This window comes from Pelophylax lessonae (genome assembly GCF_965119305.1).
Source record: "Pelophylax lessonae genome assembly, chromosome: 4".
NCBI lineage: Eukaryota > Metazoa > Chordata > Amphibia > Anura > Ranidae > Pelophylax > Pelophylax lessonae.
The window spans coordinates 583,514,458-583,536,242 of record NC_138771.1 but is presented as its reverse complement, the minus strand read 5'-3'; the positions used below and the strand labels follow the sequence as shown (position 1 = coordinate 583,536,242).

Sequence of the window (21,785 nt, the reverse complement as noted above, 5' to 3'; positions counted from 1 at the left end):
CAATCTGTACAGCTGAATTCGCATCGCACCGACATCGCATGGGATTTTCAGAGCAGTGCGCTATAGTGTGAACCGGGGCTTAGAGCTCCCACGAGTCTGGATAAAATGAGAATTGCATTTTTTTTTTTTTTTTGCTTAAAATAAAGATCTCCATTCTCGGCTTAACATCTTTCACATTATACAAAAAAATTAGGCTAACTTTACTGTTTTTAGTTTTTTTTTTAAATTCATTGAAGTGTATTTTTTCCCCAAAAAATTGCGTTTGAAAGATCACTGCACAAATACAGTGTGACATAAAATATTGCAACGACACCATTTTATTCTCTAGGATCTCTGATAAAAAAATATGTATTATGTTCATCCCTTTGATCTAAAAAAAACAAAATGATACAATGTTTCCCTTTTTATCTCTCAGCGCTGGGCAATGTTGTGATAAACTTTCCTGGCTGTTTTTTTTTTTCTCTTTGACAGCTGTGAACACAGAACTGCTTTGCACTGTTACATGAATTGTGGAAATGACGGATTAAGATCATGAGGGGGGGTTGAATCGACTTTCTCTATCATTTAAAATAATTATTTTCCCATATATACATGTATATATTGTGTGTGTGTGTGTGTGTGTGTGTGTGTATATATATATATATATATATATATATATATATATGTAAGTAAAGGAGTTGAGAATTGTCATCTAATGATAAATGATGTGAATATTCCCTTCGATGATCCAATCATATGAAAATCGAATTGCTATGTACTTATTTCTTCTGCATATAATTGAAGGAAACATTCACACAGTTTGTTGTATGAAGATTTTACTCTCCTTCAGGCCTCTATCAGACGGGTGAATAGACTGTTGTGATTCGATGTGATAAGTCCCGGTTCACATAAATGCAATGCGGGAACTAGCACAATTCCAGTGTGGGTTCCCCCATCGCATGTCACCTGCCAGCAGTTCACACTGACATCTGAAAACCACTGCGGGTGTCAATGCAAAGTTAATGACACCCCCAGACCAGTTCCCAGATCGCAGTGCAAACTGCCAAACGGTGCAGAAATCCCATGTGATCCGATTCCAGTGCGGACCAAAAAAAGGGTCCTGACCCATTTTGGTGCGAATGTGATGTAAATTCATCCATACAATCTGTATCAATCTCATTTTGCACAGACCTCACATGTGATCTGCACAGCAGTGCGGTGCAAATCGCCTGCAATGTCTAACATCCCACCAGTGTAAACCCAGCCCAAAGAGTTGGTTCACCTTTACCAAAAAAAAAGCTGCTTATGCAGGGAAGGGTCATCTGTAGATTTAGGACAAATTGTGCAGCTTTGACTTAAAGCTGAGTTCCACCCAAAAGTGGAACTTCCGCTTTAGGGAGTCCTGACCCCCCGACATGCCACATTTGGCATGTCATTTTTTTGGGGGGGGAGCGGGTATCTAGTTTTGACATGTACCCGCTCCCACTTCCGCTCGGAGCGCCGCGGCGCCCTGAGCGGAAGTTCTCCTCTCCCCCTCCCTCCCTGCAATCTTCTGGGACACGTCAGAGGTCCCAGAAGATTGCCGGCCAATCACGGCGCGCAGCGCAACTCGCGCATGCGCAGTGCGTACCCGGCTGTGAAGCCGCAAACTGTAACAGCCGGGTGCCCACAGCAGTAATGCCGAGGGAGAGGATTGAGGCTTCGGGCGGCCGCATCGCTGGACCGTTGGACAGGTGAGTAAATGGCTGGAACTCCGCTTTAAGTTAAATAATGCCCTTGCTATAAGTGTAGGCCATTTATGTATCTCCGGAACCCTGCTGTAAACCCCCCGGAGATGGCATCATCCTTTCCTGCCTTGTTCCTAGGAGGTTGCTTAGGCATTCTTAGCCGATTCAGCCCCCCACCCCCACCTCACATGCCCATTCTCTCCCCTGTAGTAGAGATCTGCGATGGAGGAGATAGTGGACACATGCAGGGGTTTGGGATCTCACACCTGTGATGGTGGGGGGTGAGCAGTAACACCTGGGATGGTGGGGGGTGAGCAGTAACACCTGGGATGGTGGGGGGTGAGCAGTAACACCTGGGATGGTGGGGGGTGAGCAGTAACACCTGGGATGGTGGGGGGTGAGCAGTAACACCTGGGATGGTGGGGGGTGAGCAGTAACACCTGGGATGGTGGGGGGTGAGCAGTAACACCTGGGATGGTGGGGGGTGAGCAGTAACACCTGGGATGGTGGGGGGTGAGCAGTAACACCTGGGATGGTGGGGGTGAGCAGTAACACCTGTGATGGTGGGGGTGAGCAGTAACACCTGTGATGGTGGGGGGTGAGCAGTAACACCTGTGATGGTGGGGGTGAGCAGTAACACCTGTGATGGTGGGGGGTGAGCAGTAACACCTGGGATGGTGGGGGGTGAGCAGTAACACCTGGGATGGTGGGGGGTGAGCAGTAACACCTGGGATGGTGGGGGGTGAGCAGTAACAGCTGGGAGTCTCTTAGCAACAAGGCAGGATGGGACGATGCCATCATTGGGAGTTTCTTGGCCAGGCTTCAGGTTGTTTGTAAATGGTTTATAGCCATAGCAAGGCCATCATTTAACTTTTTTCAAAGCTGCACGGTTTGTTTTTATCTACAGACACCCCTCATCTGCATAGAATGTTTTTTGGTAAAGGTGAACTCGCCCTTTAATTCCTGGCTCTGGATACAGCAGCATACAAACTGGGCAATTTGCTGCAGCCAGAGCTGCCATCCCTGAATACAAATTGTGAGGGTCCAGGACCAATCAGAGCACCTAATGATATGTAACCACATGAATGAGCGGATGCATATGAACAGCGGCAGCATCGGGTATTGATCTGTACAGGGCGCTGGCCACGTCTGTTAGCACACACTGGGGGCGATTGGTAAAAAATGTCTGAAGCAAGTTCTTGCAACTGTCACCCCCCCCCCCCCCCCACACACACGCACAGCCTAGAAAATTAAAATTTTAAAGCTGATTGGTTGTGCTCCAGCTGAGATAAAAAAATTTCTTAGCCTCTTTTTTTATTAGGGTGCAGCTAGTTTCTGTTCCAGCACAAGTCACAGCTGCCTTTGTAAATGAGCCCAATACATTTATACATCCATACATTACATACCCAGAACTACACTAGCACACTCGTACATACACACACCCACCCACCTATATTAAACACACATACACTAGACTCATTTTCGCTGAAAAGTGTTTACCTATCAGCCTGGTGTGAAAGGAAGGTAACACGCCCTCTGTAAACCTGCATATGATGTCCCAGTTAATAATGTAAAGGGTCAGATTACCCAACAGCAATGTTTTAGAGCTTGTTAACATTAAAGAGGTTGCTGCAGGAGAATGACATACTGTGCTAGTATGCATCACATACTGGCACATTATGAAATACTTACCTTAGAATGAAGCCCCGACATGGTCGCCCGGACACCGCTGAGGCAGCTGACATGTTCCCTCAGCGTCTCTTCCGGGTTTGGCGCCTCCGGCACTGTGAGTGGCCATAGCCGTGAAGACATCACTCCCATGTATGTGCACGGGAGTTCACTTTCTGGCAAGGAGCTCTGAAGGTCCGGCAAGATACGCCGGATCCTTCAGAGCGCATGCGCCACTGGTGTCAGCGGCTGCATGCAGGGTGAATATCTCCTAAACTGTGCAGGTTTAGGATATAATAATTTTACCTACAGGTAAGCCTTGTTATAGGCTTACCTGTAGGTAAAAGTTAAAAAGTGGAGTATACTACCGCTTTAAGTACCACGACTGGTGTTTTCCTGCATCAGATCAATGCCAGTCACCGCTAGTGCAGACATCAGAGTTATTTTTGTGTGCCTTTTTCACACTGCAATAGCAGTGCTGAGGTGCTGAGCAGTGCATTGCGGAAAAATGCATACTGTATGCGTTCATCGGTAATGGGCCTGGAACTGAACTGAAGGTGTTGTGTACTGTCCATTTCTACGTACTGCAGCAGAGCTACATTGCATAGAAATGATTGAAATGTCATTCTGACATTTCACTAAAGTTGAAAGAAAAAAGTTGTGCATTGTGCCTAAAGTAGAACAACTATAGGCAAAACCTTTTATTTTGGATAGAACAAGGGAGGGTTATAACCCCTGATTATTTTTTTTGCGATTTTTTTTTTTTTTTTTTTTTTTTGCGGAGATTTCCTTTCACTTCATGTCTCACAGCCAAACAGGGAGTGATAGGAAATTCCTGTAAATTAGGGAAATCCTTGGGGACCCCCATGTCACTAGATTTATTGTCCCTATTGGAAGATTTCCCTGCTATTACTTCTCTGGGGACAACTAAAAATGAGGGATTTTCTTTTACTTTCAATGATCACAGTAAACAGGAAATATGGAGAGGGTGAATCTCCTAAACCGGGGCACAGCCAGCAATACTGACAAGCATTGTAATCCCTTCAGCTGACCACTATCCACACAGTGAATCCCTGCTTTTTTCTTTTCGGCCTATATGAACGGGCCCTCAGCTCTAGGTAGAGGTGGAAGAGTCCTTGCTTGTGATTCCTTATGTGTTCCTGTCCACCTTGGTGTGTCATTCCTACAGTCAAATGTCATTTGTTGGACAGCTGTGGTTGACATTAATGTCTCTTTAGTTAAGGGATTACATGTGTTGACAGATTGTCTTGTATGCTGATTGGTATACTCACGTGTGTCCATAAAATAATTGTGTCGTCGTGATTCAGGATTTGCATTGAAGTGAAACATAATGCTAAGTGCTAACGTACGTACTGACGTACGTACTGAGAGTCTGGGACGGGTCTCCAAATTCCTTGGAGATGAAGGTAAAAATTCCCTCCAAGGTAAAAAGAACCCTATGATGGTGGAGATCTCCACCTCACCAAGGGGTTGGACTGGGTTATTCAGGTGTAACAGAGGATAACCACAGATGCAAGCTCTTTTGGATGGGATGCCCATCTCCAGAGAAAAATAGCACAGGGAGAATGGTCCCCACTAGAAGCAAAGACATCATCGACTCAAAAAGAGCTCATGGCAGTACAGAAAGCCTTAGAGGTCTTTCAAGCAGAAATCGGGGAATGTCATCTGCAGATTCGGTCCGACAACATTGCAATGGTAGCATACCTCAACAAACGGGGGTACGCGAAGTCGGAGATTGCAATTCACAGCCCAGAAGATTTTTTTCTTGGGCTGAACTGAATCTGGTCCCCATTTCAGCACTTTATCTGAAGGGGACTCGGAAATGCTTAGCAGACCACCTCAGCCGCTACAAGGTGTCGGGACAACTGGTCCCTCAACCCGAAAGATTTTGCAGAAGTTTCGGCCAGGTGGGGCCTACCAGAGGTGGACCTCTTTGCAAACAACAAAACAAATAGATTTTCTTTTCTCTGAACCTAAGGGATCAGTCTCTGGGGATCGACGCCTTTGCAAATCCCTGGTCATTCAACCTTTGCTATGCCTTTCCCCCAGTCAGGCTAATCTCGGAAGTCCTTCGGAAATTTCTCAGAGAAGATACCAATTTAATTCTAATTGCTCCCTTTTGGCCCAAGAGGCCGTGGTTTAAAGGCCTACAGTCTTTAACCTCAAAGCCTCCAATAACTCTTTCCTTGAGACCGGACCTGTTGGCTCAGGGTCCGGTATCTCATCCTCAAATCGCATCCTTAAGGTTGACAGCCTGGTATCTGAAGAGCAGATACTAAGCTCCCAGGGGTTCTCAGACAAGGTAGTGAAGACCTTTAGATAGTTGTCGTAAGCCTGTCACGAGAGCAATATACTCCAAAGTTTGGAAGAAATGTAACTCCTGGCTGGCTGAAAATCACAGACTTTCCCCTGATATACCGTCTATTGTGGAATTTTTTCAAGAGGGTGCCGATAAGGGTCTTTCCCTTAGTACCTTAAAAGTGAAGGCTGCTGCCATTAGCATTTTTCTCCAATACTCGCTTAGGGAAAATTCCGTTATAGCAAGGTTTTTCAGGGCAATCGCCCGATCAAAACCAATAACTGTCAGATCATGTCCAACTTGGAACTTATCTTTAGTCCTTCTAGCCTTAAGTGACTGTTCCTTTCGAGCCTTTTGAAGGATTTAACGGTGAAATTACTCACACTGAAAACTGCGTTCCTGATTGCAGTAACGTCAGCTCGAAGAGTCAATGAATTGCAGGCCCTCTCGATAAGAGAGGCTTTCCTTTTGATTTTTGATGATAGAGTAGTGTTAAAAACCAATCCAGGGTTTTTACCAAAGGTAGCCACTTCCTTTCATAGATCACAGGATATTGTACTACCTACCATTTGTAGTTTTCCAAATAATGAAAAAGAAAATAATTTTAGTTTCTTGGACATCGGAAGAGTTCTTCTGGCTTACCTGGAGGTGACTAAAACCTTTAGGAAATGTGAAACCTTATTTGTACTTTTTTCTGGCACACACATGGGTAATACAGCTTCTAAAGCCACCATTGCTAGGTGGATAAAGCAGGCTATTGCAGAAGCCTATAAAGCCAAAAATGTTGCTCCATCTTTTGTCAACGCACATTCAACAAGGGCCTTGTCCACGTCCTGGGCCGAAAGGGCTGGTGCCTCACCAGATCAGATCTGTAAGGCAGCTACCTGGTCTAACTTTTCGACCTTTGTTAGACATTATCGCCTGGACCTCCTCTCTTCTCAGGAGCGGGCATTTCGTCGAATGGTGCTCCAGGCAGTAGTCCCTCCCTAGACTGGTAAGTTCTGGCTCATCGTCTCATGGGCTGTCCTGGAAGACGACTTGAGAAAAGCTGAGTTAGGCTTACCGGTAACTCATTTTCTGAGAGTCTTCCAGGACAGCCGGATTCCCACCCGGTGATGTCTTGTATTATGTATATTTATATATATATATATGTTTTACAGGAATGTCCTACAGTTCTCGAGAATACTGAAGTGTGAGGACCAGAGGCCCGCCTTTTATCTGATTGGATTTTAATGTGTTTCCTGTCCTGGTAGGAGGAGCCCTAGGTCTCATGGGCTGTCCTGGAAGACTCTCAGAAAAGGAGTTACCGGTAAGTCTAAAGCCCCGTACACACGTACTGATCGTCGGCCGAACGATCGGCCGTCTTTTGTCCAGGGCTGTCGTGTCTGCTGAAAACTGCAAAAGACTGCACACGAATTTTGTCGGCACAAAACAGCCAACTGCAGAAGTGATGTCATGTGATGGTTAACTTTCCTTGTCTTTTTTCTTTTCTGAGCATGCCCAGTCTTGCTAATCTGCTGTCTGTCGGCCGAAATCTGTACTGACTGGCGAACAATCGGCCGTTCTGGTGACGGCCAACAAAAATTTTAAAGTCTGCACGACAGATTCTGTTCGGCCAAAAATGCGCTGTCGGAAGCATCATACTAACAAGCCTACAATCGGCCGAACGGTCGTCGGCCGAATATTTACGGCCGACAATCAGTACGTGTGTACGGGGCTTAACTCAGCTCTTATCATTTGCAGGTTGTTCATACCAAATTGGTTCTGTGGTAGGGAAAGCTACATCTTTCCTGCCATCCTGTTCTTGCCTCTGAGTCGGGGGGTTGCCCGTTTCTCAGCGGTTACAGGAGAATTGTTGGTCGCAGGTGACCTCCTTGCCAAGGCACTCCTCTTGCACCAGACCTACTCTTCCTCTACTGTTGTAGATCATGTTTCTAAACAGATACAACTACTTACCCATGAGGAACAAGTAGTTCCTGATCTAGTGATCCAATGTCTGGGGTGGATATTTCTTCCAAATTCTGGAACCTTCATCTTATCTTCATTGAGTCCCAAAACAGGTGGTTTCTCCTACCTCATGGGATCATTCCCTGGACAGGTCTCCAGATGCAGATATTGTTGGACATTGTTGCGGTGCTGGCATTCTTTTAACCTCGAGAAGGTACTTTGGGTCCTAATGTGGACACAGCCTTGTGCTTCCGTTCTAGCCACTCTGTACTTTTTATTTGCAGCCTTCGGAGGGTCAGTGTTCCCAACTGTCTACTTCTCAATATGGAGGAGCAGTCCATACACCTAGGTGTGTTTCTGATTCTGCATTAATGGAGGAGGTTATTGGAGGGAGATTCCGTGGTACCCTTAACCATCTACATGCTAAAGAAGCTAGTTTCCTGGTACAGAAACTCTCTGGCAGCAGCAGGGAATAGTCCAAGGACGTGCGATCGACAGACCTGGTTCTAGATCCTTCCTCCATGTTTGGTTTGCAGGCTCGGGAGGTTGACCTCTGGTGATCTGATTCAACTAAGGTGAATACACCCAAACACAAGTAAAGTAACCTGGTATTATGCAGTGCAGTGTAGTGAGGACTGTAACCCTGTAGATGGGAGGAAAAGTCAACCTCCCTACAAATGATTAGGGGGGCTAATTCTATAGGTCAACGCTCAGCAGATTTCATACACTAGGAGGGATATTCTTTTGGGGACAATGAGGTGCACATTTTGGACAAATGACAACTGGATCACAAGAGGTGTAAAAGAAGCCGTGTACAGCAAACTGGAATTACTAAAGTTTAACAAGGGTGGGGCTTTCAAGATCTGCCTTCCACAAATAATGGTGTTTAACATCTCTACCCTGCTGTTTTGACAACAATTCACTTTCTGCCATGTAAATCAAAGGATTAACATTTATGAAGCCATCCTGACACTAAGAATGTCATTGTGTAACTGGAGCAGGGTGGTTCCACAACTTTCACACCTCCCGTCCTGTTCTAGGACAATAACATCTGCCTTTCCATGGTAATTGGATGAAAGATTCTGATACCTGTATGGATATAAATGCGGGGGGATTTTCCTAACATGTTTAGAACTAAGGAAGGGGCTTGGAGAAGCTACAAAACATCTTCATCACAGGACAAGTCCAATTTTAATTTGACCATCTGCCAATAGATGGTCTAAACATTAGTACTTCTCACTAAGAGCCGGTTCACACTGGGGCGACTTGTCAGGCGACCTGGTCGCCTGACAAGTCGCCGCGGGTCGCCTGCCATAGATTAGCACAGGACTTGTTCTAATAGGAGCGACACAAGTCGCTCTGACTTAGAAAAAGGGTCCTGAGCTACTTTGGGGCGACCCGGAGCGACCTGCATTGACTTCAATGATATGAAGTCCGTGCATGCCGCTCCGAGGTCGCGGTGCGAGCTGTGCACCGCGACTTCACAGGTCGCCCCGGCAAGTCGGGTCGTGCCTATGTGAACTGGCTCTTAATCAAAAGGAAAAAACAAAAAAAAAACAAACGTTTAATTTGTTTTGGATAGAGTTGGAAAGATTTGGAGCCGCTGTTTTTGTTATGCCTTGATTTGACATATTTCCTATTGCTTCCTTTCTCTAGTTATTTAGAATGGCGACACAGACAAAAAAAAGTGTTCATAGTTATGTGAGGGTTGTTAAATCTTCTGATAATCTTTCTATTGCTGTCTGTCTTCTTGTCCCTTGTGGGGGTGTCGTAGGTAACTCAAAATCGGAAGGCACGCATCCGACATACACTAGATTACCAAAAGTATTGGGACACCTGCCTTTAGACGCACATGAACTTTAACGCACCCCAGTCTTAGTCCGTAGGGTTAAATATTGAGTTGGCCCACCCTTTGCAGCTATAACCGCTTCAACTCTTCTAGGAAGGCTGTCCACAAGGTTTAGGAGTATTTCTATGGAAATGTTTGACCATTCTTCCAGAAGCGCATTTGTGAGGTCAGGCACTGATGTTGGACTAGAAGGCCGGGCTCATAGTCTCCGCTCTAATTCATCTCAAAGGTGTTCTGTCGGGTTGAGGTAAGGACTCTGTGCAGGCCAGTCAAGTTCCTGCACCCCAAACTCGCTCATCCATGTCTTTATGGACCTTGCTTTGTGCACTGGTCCAAATCATTTGGTGGAGGGGGGATTATGGTGTGGGATTGTTTTTCAGGGGTTCGGGTTGGCCCTTTATTTTCAATGAAGGAAGCTATTAAGGTGTCAGCATACCAAGACATTTTGGACTATTTCATTCTCCCAACTTTGGAAAAACAGTTTGGGGATGGCCCTTCCTGTTCAACATGACTGCACACCAGTGAACAAAGCAAGGACCATAAAGACATGGATGAATGAGTTTGGGGTGGAGGAACTTGACTGGCCTGCACAGAGTCCTGACCTCAACCCAATAGAACACCTTTGGGATGAATTAGAGCGGAGACTGTGAGCCAGACCTTCTTCTCCACATCAGTGCCTGACTTCACAAATGCATAGAAACATAGAAACATAGAATGTGTCGGCAGATAAGAACCATTTGGCCCATCTAGTCTGCCCAATATATCTGAATCCTATGAATAGTCCCTGGCCCTATCTTATATGAAGGATAGCCTTATGCCTATCCCATGCATGCTTAAACTCCTTCACTGTATTTCCAGCTACCACTTCTGCAGGAAGGTTATTCCATGCATCCACTACTCTCTCAGTAAAGTAATACTTCCTCATATTACTTTGAAACCTTTGCCCTTCTAATTTAAAACTGTGTCCTCTTGTGGTAGTTTTTCTTCTTTTAAATATGCTCTCCTCCTTTACCGAGTTGATTCCCTTTATGTATTTAAAAGTTTCTATCATATCCCCTCTGTCTCTTCTTTCTTCCAAGCTATACATGTTAAGGTCCTTTAACCTTTCCTGGTAAGTTTTTTCCTGTAATCCATGTACTAGTTTAGTAGCTCTTCTCTGAACTCTCTCTAGAGTATCTATATCCTTCTGGAGATATGGCCTCCAGTACTGCGCACAATACTCCAAGTGAGGTCTCACCAGTGTTCTGTACAGCGGCATAAGCACTTCTCTCTTTCTACTGCTTATACCTCTCCCTATACATCCAAGCATTCTGCTGGCATTTCGTGCTGCTCTATTACATTGTCAAATCTCATGCATTTCCCATACCGGGAGTCGAACCCGGGCCGCCTGGGTGAAAACCAGGAATCCTAACCGCTAGACCATATGGGATAATGCGCTTCTGAAAGAATGGTAAAACATTCCCATAGACACACTCCTAAACTTTAGATAAGTTGCAGCTGTTATAGCTGCAAAGGGTGGGCCAACTCCATATTGAACCCTACGGACTAAGACTGGGATGCCATTAAAGTTAATGTGTGTGTAAAGGCAGGTGTCCCAATACTATTGACAATATAGTGTATGTCCTTGCTCAAACATGGCTTTTGTTAGCACAACCAGTAAAATTACATCAAGAGAAGCTTACATGGTTTTGGGTGTCTTAGACAGAAATGAAAGAAAACATTATCGTAATGGGGTCACAGGCAGGAAGAAAAAACCCAACAGAAATGTAAAGAAACTGGGAAATGGTCTGATACTGTCTATTACATCCACTTCCATCCCTAAATCAAGCAGGAAGGAGAGAAATGGCCCAGATGGGACTTTAATTAAAGTGGATGCATGAGTCGCAATGTTGCGACTCATGCATCCACTTCAATTAAAGTCCCATCTGGGCCATTTCTCTCCTTCCAACAGAAATGTAAATGTCCAAAATAGTTTTTTTTTAGTTTTGGATAGAGTGTAAAACCTGATCAGACTTTTATTGCTATTGGTGCCCTTACTAAGGGGATTCATCATCTTGGTTTGTCTTGCTGATCATTATCACTGAGAAAGTGATAGGAAATCCTAAATTTTTACAGTTATTACCACAATAATTCTGCAATCAGCACAGCTCGTGCCCCCTGCTGACTAAAATGCTCTAGCTCTGACTCAGCAGGGGGCCTGTTAGACCACCTATGCAATGACGTGACCCTGCGCTGCAATGATGACATTCATCAAGGGGGCGTGCCCATTACTGCCTGGGCTCAGAGGAAGTAGATTGACAGACACTCGCATCTAGTGGTGGAAAGGAATACTGCTCCAGATTAAGGGTGAGTATTGCAGCTTTTTTAACATTTCTGCTTTAAACGTTATGTATTACCTGCTATACTGTAGCAGAGTGTTGGTTACAGGTGCCGTAGTCACCCTGGCAATAGATCTGGGTGGAAAGAGGCTAACGGGAATAGATTTTATTGAGCTAAAACTGTAGATGTTTCAGGCTGTGTTTGCTTACAAAAATCTATAGTGCCATATAATAGTGTTTATTTTGCAGGTTAATCCATTTGTCACTTTATAATCTGTCGTCTGAACCAGTTTATAGTGTGTGTATTGTATAAACCGAGACAGCAAGTTGTGGAAGGAGGATCTCCGAGTCTATTTAGAACAGGGTTTCTCAACCAGGGTTTCGTGGAACCTTAGGATTCCTCCTGAGGTTGCTAGGGGTTCCTTAAGCAATGGGCAATTTCTGGCTCTCAGATGAGTTCCCAATGACGCCATTGTTCCTTTTAGCTATCTGGAAGGGGGTAATTCTTCCCAATGATGACAAGAATAAGGAGCATTCTTCCCACTGTCACAATGTGTCATGAGTTGTAGATTTTAAATTTTTTTGCAGGGGTTTCCCGAGACCAGAAATTTATAAGGGTTTCTCTGTTTTGAAAAGGGTAAGAGGCTGATTTAGAGGGTTTTGTGTTTGGCAGAAAGCTAATCTGATAGATCAAGGAAAACGGATAATAATGAAGCCACTGCTTTATGGAAAGACAAAAAAACAAAACAGTGGGGAGTCCCTGCTCTACAAGGGTAATTGCTCATTAAAATGGATCTTCACATTTCCATTGCACGTTCCTCCTCTCCATCCCACCTGCCCTTCGCAACACAGTTATTGGTCCACTTTTTTTTTTTTTTTTTAACTTCTCTTTTTACTATAAAAGATTTCGGCCCACGCTTCATCCTCTGACATTCACCTAGGCCAGGGGTCCCCAAACTTTCCGAACAAAGGGTTGGGTTACTGTCTTTCAGGAGGGCTGAGGACTGTGGCCATTGGGAGTAGAAAAGGTGCCGACAGCAGTGGAGAAAAAAACATCTTTGGTGACAGTGGGAGGAATTGTGTCCCATCATTGGTGTCATTGGGCCCCATTGTTGGTGTCATTGGGAGAAATGATGCCCCATCATTGATGTCATTGGGAAGAATTGTGTCCCGTCATTGGGAGAAATTTTGCCTGTTCATTGGTGTCATTGGGAGGATTTGTGCCAGTTCATTGGTGTCAGTGGTGGGGGAACTATGCCCCATTGTTGGTATCAGTGGATTAAATAGTGCCCCAAGGGCCAGATAAAAGTAAGCAAAAGGCCGCATCTGGCCCCAGGGCCGCAGTTTGGAAACCACTGGCCTAGGCGATTGATGTCCATTCCCCAAGCGCGTCTTGGGATGACTGACATGCATATCACAAGAGGCACCTGGAGCACTGTGTTAGTTTCTTTCTTTCTTTCTTTCTTTCTTTCTTTCTTACTTTTTCTTTCTTTTTCTTTTTTTTTTTTTTTTCTTTCTTTCTTTCTTTCTTACTTTTTCTTTCTTTTTCTTTTTTTTTTTTTTTTTCTTTCTTTTTCTTTCTTTCTTTCTTTCTTTTTCTTTTTTTCTTTCTTTCTTTCTTTCTTTCTTTCTTTCTTTCTTTTTCTTTTTTTCTTTCTTTTTCTTTTTTTCTTTCTTTTTCTTTTTTTCTTTCTTTTTCTTTTTTTCTTTCTTTTTCTTTTTTTCTTTCTTTTTCTTTTTTTCTTTCTTTTTCTTTTTTTCTTTTTCTCTTTTTCTTTTTCTTTTTCTTTTTCTTTTTTTCTTTCTTTCTTTTTCTTTTTCTTTCTTTTTCTTTTTCTTTTTTTCTTTCTTTCTTTTTCTTTTTCTTTTTCTTTCTTTCTTTCTTTTTCAAAACCTAGCTTTTAAGGTATTTGGCACTGTCAGCAAGAAGCAGAGATGCTTTCAGCTTGAAAACAATGTCCAGTGGCAGGGATCCAAGTGATACCAAATGGTTTCAGAGGCAGGCACTGACTTTAGCATTTAATAAGGTTTTATAAAGCCGGTCAGACATGCAACCTCTTGCGCAAACAGTTTGCATTGTCATATTCAATGTTAGAGAAGCTCTAAACCACTATAATCTCATATAAAAGTTACATGTTATGTAATTCCAAACACTACTTGTAATTCTTTTCAAGTTACATTAACCCCTCCTGTACCGCCCGCCGCAGTAATATGCCGCTACTTTTACGTTAAATCCCGGGGTTATGGCAGCAGATAGCTGCCATAACCCCAGTATTTTTGTTACTGGGTGGGCGGTCCTCTTTCTCATAATAGTTCCAGTGGCAGATTCGCCACTGGATCACTTTTATGGGCGGCGGAAGAGGTGCCCCCCCCCCCCCCCCTCCTGCCACTTCCCGGTTGTTTTCCCTGCTTACTGGAGCCGTCGGTATAGGGGAAAACGATACGGTCCTTTCCCCTCCTAGGCAGGAAGTCGAATTAGGCCAAGCTGGCCCCCACTCAACTCTATGGCCTTGGAGGACCTTTCTCCCAATGGCCTTAAAGGGCCCATTTGTTTTTGTTTTTTTATTGTAGAGGTGATATCTTTTTTACCCCAGATCTCACATTAAAGAGGACCAGCTTATTTCTATTACAAATGATGTTTACATTCCTAATGGTAATAAAGGTGATCACTTTTTTTTTTTTTTTAAAGGGCCAGTGTAAAAATAAATGGTAAAATAAAAAGGAAAAAAAAGAAAAAAATTATAGCACCCGTCCCTCCGAGTTTCGCACCCAGAAGCGAACCCACATATGTAAACGGTGTTCAAACCACACATGAGGTATCGCAGCGATCGTTAGAGTAAGAGAAATAATTCTAGCCCTAGAACTACAATGTAACTCTAAACTGGTAACCTGTAGAAAATTTTAAAACGTTGCCTATGGAGATTTTTAAGTACCAATGTTTGTCGCCATTCCATCAGCATGCGCAATTTTGGAGCATGACATGTTGGGTATCTATTTACTCGGTGTAACATTATCATTCATATTATAGAAAAAAAGTGGGCTAACTTTACTGCTTTGTTTTTTTTAAATGCAGTGAAATCTATTTTTTTCCAAAAAAATTGCGTTTGAAAGACCGCTGCGCAAATACCGCGTGGCAAAAAATATTGCAACGACCGCCATTTTATTCTCCAGAGTCTTTGCTAATGCTAAAAAAAGAAATAATATATATATATATATATGTGTGTGTGTGTGTGTTTGGTGGTTCGAAGTCATTTTCTAGCATAAAATACTGATTATTAACTTGTAAACAACAAGTATCAGAAATGGGCCTGATCCTTAAGTGGTTAAATAATATGCTGTACCATGAAGGTCCTTGTTCAGGCACCTTCTGTTATGGGGTGACAACTGTCTCCCAGTTGATCTAGTACTTTGGCACATGGTCTCATAATTAACATGGTAAGAGGCCATGCTGGAACACATTGCTCAGGCATGGTACAGCGTTGCTATTATCGGGGATGTCAGAACAATGATGAGCAGCCGGCACTGGAGCCGGTGCATAGAGACAGGAAGTGGCCAGAGGAAATCAGCAGCACACAGATATAAGGAGGATGAAAAGTTAAAAATTGTATTTAATGAAAGAAATACTACTTGTTGATGCATGGAATTTTAGCAAATTATTTGTTCTTCAGTTAGGGTTTACAGTTTATCTGGAAAGTATTCACAGCCTTATTCCAAAATAGATTAAATTAATAATTTTCCTCAAAATTCTACAAACAATACCCCATAATGACAAAGTGAAAGAGGTTTGTTTGAAGTCTTTGCAAATTTATTAAAAACAAAAGAAATCCCATGTACATATTATTCACAGCCTTTGCTTCAATACTTTGTTGAAGCACCTTTGGCACCAATTACAGCCTCAAGTATTTTTGGGTATGATGTTACAAGCTTGGCACACCTATTTTTGGGCAGTTTCTCCCATTCTTTGCAGAACTTCTCAAGCTCCATCAGGTTGGATGGGGAGCGTCGGTGCACAGCCATTTCAAAACTCTCTAGAAATGTTCAGTCCGGTTCAAGTCTGGCCTCTGGCTGGGCCACTCAAGGACATTCACAGAGTTGTCCCATAGCCACTCCTTTCTTATCTTGGCTGTGTGCTTAGGTTTGTTGTCCTTTTGGAAGATTAACCTTTCGCCCCAGTCTGAGGTTAGAGCCTTTTGGAGCAGGTTTTAACCAAGGATGTCTCTGTACATTGCTGCATTCATCTTTCCCTCAATCCTGACTAGTCTCCCAGTTCCTGCCACTGAAAAACATCCCCACAGCATGATGCTGCCACCACTATGCTTCACTGTAGGGATGATATTGGCCAGGTGATGAGCGGTATCTGGTTTCCTCCAGACATGACGCTTGCCATTCAGGCCAAAGAGTTCAATCTTTGTTTTATGGGACCAGAGAATTTTTGTTTCTCATGGTCTGAAAGTCCTTCAGGTGCCTTTTGGCAAACTCCAGGCAGGCTGTCACGTGGCCTTTTACTGAGAAGTGGCTTCTGTCTGGCCACTCTACCATACAGGCCTAATTGGTGGAGTGCTGCAGACATGGTTGTTCTCCTCTCTCCACAGAGAAACGTTGGAGCTCTGTCAGAGTGACCATTGGGTACTTGATCACCTCCCTGACTAAGGTCCCCCCTCCACCTTTCTTTAGTTGAAGCCATCTAGCAAAATACTTACCTTCAATAAATCCTGTCTCCAGACCCTTGATTTCATCAAAAATCTTTCCATAAGATTATATGTACATTTAGTGTATTTTAGGCATGTTATTTACCTGTAAAAAGCCTCCATTGTGTAGACATCCAAAAGCCTTAAATCTTCTGCTGGACGCTGCCATCTTGGATGTGATATCAGCAGACTCAGAGCTGTCACTCAAGTGTAGTATTCTCCATCAATATTTCCCTAGTGGCTGCATAAAAGCTAATTTGGGGGGGTGTAGGGAGGATCTGGACCAGCACAGATAGTAGTTAGACAATCTGATGAGAGAAGAGGGCTTTGATGTGCAAGGTGTGTGGGGGGGGGGGGGTTGCTAAGGAATTGCTTTTTCCTGGAGCAGTCAATATTTCTAGCAAGTCACAAATAATGTATGCAGTCTGTGTGACCTTAGAAAGATGTATTTTGTTGGAGTGGGTGGTCCTAGAGGGTGCTCACCAGCAACTGTGCAGGCTAACTAGACCCCCAGAGGAGTTAATGGTCGTTTTGAAAGGATGGGAGCAAAGGTGTTTTCCAATTCAGGTACATACATTATCTGATTTTTGGAGTGCTGAGCCCCCGAAACGCGTTGGCTGTTATAAAATAAAATCTTTTAAAAGGTCTTTACAAGCTGATGTGGTGCTTCCATCCTTTCAAAACTTTAAAAATAATTGATTGAAATGAAAAACAGTGTAAGCAATTAACCACTTAAGCCCCGGAGGATTTTCCTGCTAAACGACCAGGGGGTATTTTGCGATTCGGCACTGCGTGACTTTAACGGACAATTGCGCGGTCGTGCGACGCTGTACCTAAACAAATTTGACATCCTTTTTTTCCCACAAACAGAGCTTTCTTTTGGTGGTATTTGATCACCTGTGCGATTTTGTGATCACGCGCTATAAACAAAAAAAGAGCGTCAATTTTGCAAAAATAGCAATATTTTTCACATTTTTTATATGAAATTTCCCCCCAAAAAAAATGTAAAAATCAAAATTTTTTAACATTTTCGGCCAATTTGTTTTATGCTTCCTATGTTTGGTAAAAAAAATTGCAAAAAGCGTATTTTGATTGGTTTGCGCAAAAGTTATCGCGTTTACTAACAAAGGGAAAGATTTTTGTCATTTTTGTTGTTTTTTTTTTTAACGCGTAATGGCGGCGATCTGCGATTTTTTTTTTTTTTTTTTTTTTTTTTTTTTTGCGGTACTGCGACATTGCGGCGGACAGATCGGACCCTTGACTGAAATTTTTGACACTTTTGGGGTTACCAGTGACATTTCTACAGTAATCAGTGCTATATATATGCACTGTTACTGTAAAAATCACTGGTAGTGAAGGGGTTAACTTTATTTGGGAGGGAGGGGCTGTGTGTGTCCCTAGGGGCGTGCTTTCTACTGTGATTGGCTGTGGCTTGAGGTGAAAGGACACTGATCAACGGATCTACATAGTAGATCTGTCTGATCAGTGTTTTAACACCGAGGAGAATGACAGGCAGCTTGTTTACACAAGCTGCCTGACTTTCTCCCTCTCCCCCGATGATCGCCGAGTGAGCGGCGGACATCGGGTCCGCCGGTCACACGCGCGGGGGGGTCCGTGACCGCGCGGGAGCGCGCCTCCGGCGGTGCACGCTCGCTCCCCAGACCCTCCCAGGCTAGTGACGTTAATTAACGTCACTCTGCCTGGCAGGGGCTGACCGCCGCAGTAAATTTACTTGTGGCGGTCGGCAAGCGGTTAAAGTACCTGCTTTTTTTTTACCTGCAATTTGTGTAAGTTGGTGAGAGGGTTCTCACCTAACATCTTTATTGTGCGCCCCTACATAGCACAGCACTGCCTTTACAAGCAAAGGTCCTGGCTGCATTTTTGTGCAAAGGCTGAGCTGGGATGGCCACTCGGCAAGGAACATTGATGCGGAGCTGAAGGTAAGTATTTTGCTGGATGACTGCAGTTCAGAAGGGAACAGTCACTGAAAGGCAAGAAAACCTGTCATAACAGAAACTCGGGGCTGCTATAACAGGGCTTGCCTCCTGAAAATACTATGTATCTGGCTGTGATACTGACCCTCTTGCAGTGTTAATTTAGTCGACGAAAACCGACAAATGTTTTCGTCGACTAAATTAACACAATTTTAGTCGACTAAAATACAACTAAAACTAAAACAATTCAGATGACTAAAATACGACTAAAATTAAAATGGCATTTTAGTCTTAAGACTCAAACATGTTTGAGTTTTTATGTTATATAAGATATCCACCTTTTGGTCTGCACACACTTTGTGGAATGTGTGGGCCTCCAACAATTCTTGATTTTTGGACTTGTATACTCTTTTTTTATAGTGAGTATTTAAAAGCCAGTATAAAAACCCAACAGCTAGGCTTTTCAGAAGGAGGGTAATGGCAGCTTCTGTCTTCTTTCAAGGCAGATTTAGTTTAAATTTAGAGTCCCAACTTTTTATATAGTACAGATTGATCTAGTCACTACAACTACATGTTTAGATTCAGAGTGTGAAGAAAGGGTTAGCTAACCTTTATGAATGATCCTCTTCCCTGCAGCTGTGTTCTGCCCATCCGCCTGCAGTGCTGACTTCCTCTGCCTCACCTCTGCTGGATTGGAGCAGCCATCCTATGAATTTCCTATCAGCCTCAATAGGATATTGGACTTCTCCTAAGAGCAGAGAGATGAAGCGCTGGAAATCGGCGTTAATCAACCTTTAACGTGGTAAGTGCGAGAATCTGAGTATATTAGCATCAGTTAGAGAGCAGGATAGAAATATTGAAGCTACCATTTCTGATCTAATATTACAGGTGCTGGGTCCAGGATGTCTATCCTTTTATTCTTCCTTCACTTTTTAGAAATTCATGATTGAAACAAGTATGCAAGCTGTGAGTCCTAGCTTTACTGGCTGCATACTTGGTTCACGTCAGTTACTCACTAAATGGTAAAGGATATGAAGGACAAACCTGAAGCTTGGAGCATTAGGAAAAGTCTGAAGTGACTGGTTCCCATTAAATTGATATACAAACGTCACATGCAACTCTTCAGTCACTTGCAAAAAAGAAAAACTTGAAGCGAGCGTTGTGCATCAGCTGGCTTCCTTGAGGTGCCCGCTTTCAGGATACATTTCCAACGTTTCCAGTTTCATGTATACCTGTGCCTTATGTGGAGCTGCTGGTAAAATGCTACTTGGTAAAAGGCATCTTATCCTAGCATTACCAGCTCCTATTTTGGAACAGGGACTTGCAGAGAACACTTCCATGGTGGTGCTCAAAAAGAGGAGAATCCCCTTTATGACCTTATCAACTGAACCTTAAAGTTTTCCAAAGTCAGAAGGTTTTTGCATTTTATAATAAGATAAAATTGCTGCACTATAAGCATAAACATAAACCTAAATTAAAGGTTTTAAGCACATAGGTGAAAAGCAGCTGACACAAAAAGACATGAAAGACAAAATCTTCAGGTAACAATGTGAAGGATGGTGTCGCGCTAATCACAGCATAAAAATAAAACTGACAGCATGAGTCCCATGTGCAACAAAAAAGTCCAAATTGATCCAGAGAGGTGCAGAGAGAAGAGGATCCACCACCAAACAGAGTCACTGAATACTCTTACCAGCTACTCAGACCCACCAGGGTCACACAAAGCCCAAAGCACTGATGTAGAGCTCAACAGGTAGGATCCAATAGCCCCAAACACTCCAAACGGATCTTTGCTGTACTGTGTGTGTCCCCGCAGTGTCGTCCGGAGTCCCCGCAGTGTCCTGCTCTCCTCCACCGGTCACAGGCCCTCCTTGCCGCCCTAAGCCAGTATTAGCCCTGCGTGTGAAGAGAACTGCGCATGCGCACTTTCATCTTCATGCATTTTATGCATGAAGATGGAAAAAACCTACTGTCTGCAGCAGCCCCCTGATACTTACCTGAGCCCCATCTCGATCCAGCGATGTTGCATGAGAGTCTGGGCTGTTCAGAACTCTCCCTACTCATTGGCTGAGACAGCAATGGAGCGCCATTGGCTCCCACTGCTGTCAATCAAAGTTAGTGAGCCAATGAAGAGAGTGAGGGAATGGACACACAGAGCAGTGGCTCAGTTTGGGTGCCCCCATAGCAAGCTGCTTGCTGTGGAGGAACTTGGTAGGCAAAAACCTAGACTTTGGTATCACTTTAAGATTAAACTAGAAGTTCTGCACTGCAGCAGGCATGTGAAACGCTGAACCATGTACTCCACCCCAATACTCACACCCATCATACAGCCCCAATAAACACAGCTCATGCACACTTCATATAGCACTTACCTTAGGGATCCCATGTGTGGCTCAGCTGGCTGTAGGGTGATTTTAACCGAAGTAGCCTTCTCACTGGGCTGCTCAATGACTCCGGTCACTAGGATGCAGTGTTGTGTAATGCTTTACCTTCCACATTTAATATGCTCTTCTTTTCTTTTTCTCTTCCAGTTTCCTCTCAGTTTGTACACCCTTAATAGACCGGCTATTCGGGAGTCCTAATGCCTCTGGGCCTTGGACGTAGAAAGAAGGCATCTCCGCTAATGGAGGAAGACGATGTGGGGGAACGCACGGCATTAGGAGTGTCTCAGACTGGCGGTGTGCCAGGTGGGTCTCTCTCACCTCAAGCGCCTGGTCTCCCTCCTCCTGCTCCTGCCCTGCGGCCTCGGCTGGTGTTCCACGCTCAGCTTGCACATGGGAGCCCCACAGGGAGGATTGAGGGATTCAGCAATGTGAAAGAACTGTATGCCAAGATTGCGGAGGCGTTCAATATACCCGTTGGAGATGTGAGTACATGACTGCGCTTGGGCAAAACACTACATATCTATCATTTAATAGGTTTGAAGCTGAACTCCAGGCAGATACAGTGGGTATAGAAAAGAATCACCTCTCTTTAAAATAATTTTGTAGCTCTCGGTTTACCTTTATGATATATCCCCCAGCAAATTCATGATGTTCCACAGGATAGGAAATAAGCCTTACATTCTTGAGAAATATATATGATTATTCCAGACAACAGTTTTTCCCACCAAGGCTGCTTGAGTTATACCTAGGCTGCTTTTGCAAGACACAATTTCATGTTTTATACCCCGGGCAATTCCAGGCTTGTCCAACAATCTTCAGCCTCGTTTCTTCCAGTTGGCGAATACCTGGATCGCCATATACTGTGGTCTTATTTCTTTATTCAAGAAGCTATCTGACCATAATCATTTATAATATGGACTGTAGGTTTTGTTGCCTTGTTGTATACTGTAATGTATTTTCTCTTTAATAAA

The 21,785-nt window shown here is 43.8% G+C and overlaps 1 protein-coding gene across 1 annotated transcript in view; it reads left to right on the top strand.

Annotated features, from left to right (window-relative positions):
- GIPC1 (GIPC PDZ domain containing family member 1) overlaps window positions 1-21,785 on the top strand; it is a 57,323-nt gene that overhangs the window by 3,058 nt on the left and 32,480 nt on the right. Inside the window, exon 2 of the mRNA XM_082255604.1 lies at window positions 20,962-21,296. Coding sequence (XP_082111730.1) covers window positions 21,012-21,296 — 285 coding nt within the window. The 5' untranslated portion in view covers window positions 20,962-21,011. The remainder of the gene's footprint in view (window positions 1-20,961; window positions 21,297-21,785) is intronic.